Source organism: Ostrinia nubilalis, chromosome 8 (genome assembly GCF_963855985.1).
Source record: "Ostrinia nubilalis chromosome 8, ilOstNubi1.1, whole genome shotgun sequence".
In the NCBI taxonomy this organism is placed as follows: domain Eukaryota; kingdom Metazoa; phylum Arthropoda; class Insecta; order Lepidoptera; family Crambidae; genus Ostrinia; species Ostrinia nubilalis.
This window is the reverse complement of record NC_087095.1, coordinates 13,268,909-13,273,527: the sequence shown is the minus strand read 5'-3', so window position 1 is coordinate 13,273,527 and position 4,619 is coordinate 13,268,909. Positions and strand designations below refer to the sequence as shown.

Sequence of the window (4,619 nt, the reverse complement as noted above, 5' to 3'; positions counted from 1 at the left end):
GGTACAAGGTCAAGCAAGACAGAACAAGTTTTTTTTGGAATTGGTTCATAATTAATTACCGGTGCTTAGCGGTAATAATATTATCATAAATTATTAAATACTTAATTGATGTATTATTTCAATTGGGTTAGTAAAAAATAATAATTCTTTTAAAAGAAAGGTAACACACAAAAAAGCTGAATTTTACAATCTGTAGTACTTAATACTTTTTTAAGTTAAAAACAAAAATAATTTATCATCAAAATTATTTTCCTACTCATGATAACAATAAAATTTATTGTGTGTACTAAGCCTAACAATGCCGCGGCATCAGCGCGCGTCGCTTGTGTGCGGGCAGCGCATTCAAGCGTATCTTGCCATCTCTTTCGCGCGGAGATCGCGGGACGCCGAGTACGAACGAACGCACCGCGAGCGAAGGGTCACCGGTCTGTCTGACGGCCATTCAGTACGTTTGCGTTTCTCAACTAAGCCACTACGTTTGGCTAAATAACACCGCGTCACTATTATTTAGTCATTTAAGAAGCAATAGAACTATGATTTGGAATACGGATTCGATACAAAAACTCCTGGATTTATGTATAAAGCAACCAGTGCTATGGGACCCGAAACATTCTCACTACGGTGACAAAGTTGCAAGAGAAAAAGCGCATCAAATAATAGCCGAACAAATGGACGTTCCTAACATAACCGCAGAAGACATAAATCGCAAGTATAGAAGTATGAGAGCGGCGTACCGAGTAGAAGTCAGAAATATTAACACTGCTAAAATCCGCGGGTTCTTTTACAAACCAACGTTGCATTGGTTTTCCATTTTCAAGCAATACATGAAGCAAGTAGAAGATCGCAAGGTTGGTATTTGCATGTATCATTTTGACTTCTTGAGGCATGTTTTCGAAACATTCTCGACTGCCAATTCACGTCATACTAAGTTGAACAAGTTTAGAAAATTGTTTTTTTTTTTTTGTGTGACATCACACATACATTATAATATATGTACTTATGTATAAATATGAATAAAAATAATATCTCTTGATATTTTTTCAATATTAAAATACCTACTATTTTTAATAGTTTTTTTTTGTTCACAGAAAGTGAATTCTCCAATTATTCAGAAGCAACTTCTCCTGCAAAGGGATCTGACAGACCGCCACCAATACGTTTTTACGCTTAAAGATGACCCTCAAATACCTGTAGGACCTATCAATAAGAACTTGCCTCCGCAGGTGCATTTGGTGACAAATACTGGTCAAGAAATACACTTGGATGAGGACGAGGAATCGTCAGAAGAGGAAATGTCATCAGAGGAGAGTGAGGATGAGTTCCAAAGCTTTGCTGACCACATCGCTGTGCAACTGAGGAGTATGTCCGTCCACAGGGCTGTCATGATACAGAATCAGATTCAAAAAATATTCGCGCAAGACAGAGAAATTCACGAAATAACGGTCGAGGAAGACGATTAACTAGATTTAGGTTTAAGTACTTACTACATTCATTATTATTCATAATAAATACTTACTTGAAAATGTTGTTTTACTGAAGAAATAAGTAGGTAACTACCTATTATTCGATTTATTTTGAGTTGTAAATGTTCAGTACAATGACTATTTTATGTAATTTAAATTATAATACCGATTACATTAAGATTTGTTTATTTAGGTACAGTCAGCATAAAATAGTTCGTAACACTCAAACAAAGACTTGTTGAGAACTTTTTGGTGCTTTGGATGATACGAACTTAAGTACATATTTAACGCTGACTGTACTTGTCTAGGTGTAACTTTTTTATTAATAAGGGGGGTAGTGGCTTGCATTATGTCCTTTAACAAATATAGAGTCGAATTGAGAAACTCCTCTCCTCTTGAATTAAATAATACTATGTTTTTGTAGATAAACAATAACAGTTAACAAACTAATTTAAAAATGTACATCATTACAGTATTTTCACCCAAGAAACTACAGAAACGCCTATCGCACGAAACTATTAAAACTAAAAAGGCTAACAAAGACAAGTGAATTCAGTTGAAATTACCCGAGGTTGGCGAATAAAAGACGGGCTAAAATCAGAACAATGTAATAACAGAGACGTAGTCTAGGGAGCCTAATAAAACCCTAACTCCGCTCCACGACTGAGTTTAACCAGAAAATTAGTCCAGAGGGCAATATGCATTCACCTTTTTGAACAAGTATAATGGAAATTTCGGGCAACCGCTCGGAAAGGCTTTTGATCTAAGAAATTTTCGAAGTCGAAGGTCTTAAAAGGTTCTAAGCAATTTTGACTTCGCAACTTTTGAGATTTGTTTCCAGCTTTCTTAAGGTGATCCCGCTCAAGTTACAATGAACAGTTCCGTCAAATTTAATTAAGACTGACGTCATTAGAACATTTTAATTGGTGTAAATTCTTGATTGTAGAAATAAATGGTTTTGAATTTTAACATTTGTTAAACGATGAGTTGGTTAAGTTTTCAAAACGTTTAATATGCTACAGTAAACTTTAAAATATTGATACTAAATATAATAATAATTTATTATTGCACTAATAATCGCTCTCTTATTATCTTGCAGTTTTTTCATAATGTACCAAATTTTTGTTACTCGTTAATGATTATAGTGTTAGTGTAAAAGAGAATTCCTAAATGGCCGCAATAACAGACAGAAAACAAGTAGGTACTTCTTAAAATCTAATCTCAGTTCATCGTTTTTTTGGAAAATAAAATATAAGCTCATTTTGCAAGAATATTTGGAGCGTTCTCAGCTTATTTCTTTTTAAATAGACAGGTATTGGCTACCCAACCCTTCCATAAGAATGCAAATAATATTGTTTTAACGCAATGGCCCAACGGTGCTATCGTGGTCATGATACCTCGACTTCTTACCTTATCTTAAAGCCGTAGATAATGGCTACTGTAAACATGACCCTTGGCCTTTTTACGAAAGATTCCCACATTTCCCACCCGCTTACTGTTAGTTTCCTGCGGAGACAAATTCCTGGATTCCATTTGCATTGTACGTTAGAAGTGATCCTTTGGGAGAGGGTAGCGTATTTTTGGAAACGTATTTTTCTTGGAAAGGTCATTTTCAAGTTCGTAACGTTACTATAATATGTGGCGTAGCTGTCGTAAACATGAGGTTCACAAAGTACACACAATAGACGAGTCACATTCCTTATTTCCTTTCGTAAATAATATACTTGTGTAGATTGCCTGACGTCTCACAAATTACTCTTTATAAATTAAACCTAAATTTTGCTACTAATTAACATAGAGTCAGCCATATTTGCCGCAGAATCGAAGAAGGCAAGGACGTCTCGCTCTGCAAACATAGTATCTCTATCACATAGTAATTGTAATATACGGTCGTCAGTCCATCAAGCATTAGGATGGAACTAAGGAAGTTAGCAGTGCCTAGAAAAAAAATCTTTTTGCGAGGCTTACCTCCAGCAGTGGACTTTCAAAGGTTCAAATGAAGATTATAATTCTCTATTATCCCCAAATAAATGAGTTAACCGTATAAATGACTGAACTCTTTACGCGATAAGTACAGAACGTGACAACGACATAGGTCCCTCCAATGTTTGTTTAGGCCCCAGTTAAATTATTCACAGAATGTAATACCAACATATTTACAGCATGACTGCGGTCACCCTATTCCACGTTATTTTTCTCCGTGAAACGCGTTTTTGATCCGTCGACTTTGAAATTAATATGGGCTTAAAAATTCGGAGCGGATTCCGCGTGTGAATTTGCTCGGACCTGGACAAACATTTTTGTATTGTGTTACGAGTATAATAGATGTGACGTCGTGTAATGGAAAGTGAAGTTAATTTCGAATTTATGCTTGTATTGTTTGTATTTTGTTTCGGGCTTAGCTTTAGTGAAATGATGGGATGAAATATAGTTTAAACAATTTCAACACTAGATCTTTGAGAAAGTTGGAAACCGATGTGTAAATACTATAATTACTATACTTACATGAAGTAGGTAATAAAGAACATTTGAATTTGAATTCGAAGCGTAATAGCTTTGTATTTATTTGAAAATTAAAATCTCTTCAACTACCTAAATCCTAAATTCCAAAACAATAACCTTTACCACGCTCTTTTGTTTTCAATGCTCGAACTATTCGTTAAATTCGAAATTCAAACAACAACAAAATGAGACTTAAATTTATTCAAAATGAGAATACCGCTTCAGTTCACCCAAAACATTCCACAAACAAAAACTGGCCAGCGACATTGTCCCGCGTTTTTGCTCGGCGGGTTCACTCGCGAATTAGTATAAACGGCGGCAAAGGCATTGTTCCTGTAATTCCAACCGTCCCAGTAACTGCACTGCCACTACAATTACACTGACGGTAAATTAATTCCTTCGCAAGTCGAGGAAAAATATATTACTGGCCACTTACGTGGCGAACGTTGGTAAAATTAAAAATAATAATTTAAAAATAAATGTTGTATTTGTTAGGTCACGAAATGTAGAGTTCTACTCGTGTAATTGCTAGTAACAATAAGTATGTTTACTAAAAATGCATGTTATAATTTTAGTTGATAAATGTATTGAATGCTTGTGGTCATATTATAAAGTTATTTTATTGCCTAAACAATAAAAATATACGGATAATTT

General features: G+C 34.9%; 1 protein-coding gene across 1 annotated transcript; it reads left to right on the top strand.

The window, feature by feature from the left end:
- Positions 1–442: 442 nt before the first annotated feature.
- On the top strand, positions 443–1,523 carry LOC135074229 (uncharacterized). The gene is made up of 2 exons (XM_063968523.1): positions 443–848; positions 1,089–1,523. Exons 1-2 carry the CDS (start codon positions 534–536, stop codon positions 1,458–1,460), a joined length of 687 nt encoding a protein of 228 aa, XP_063824593.1. The 5' UTR covers positions 443–533; the 3' UTR covers positions 1,461–1,523.
- Positions 1,524–4,619: the final 3,096 nt, after the last annotated feature.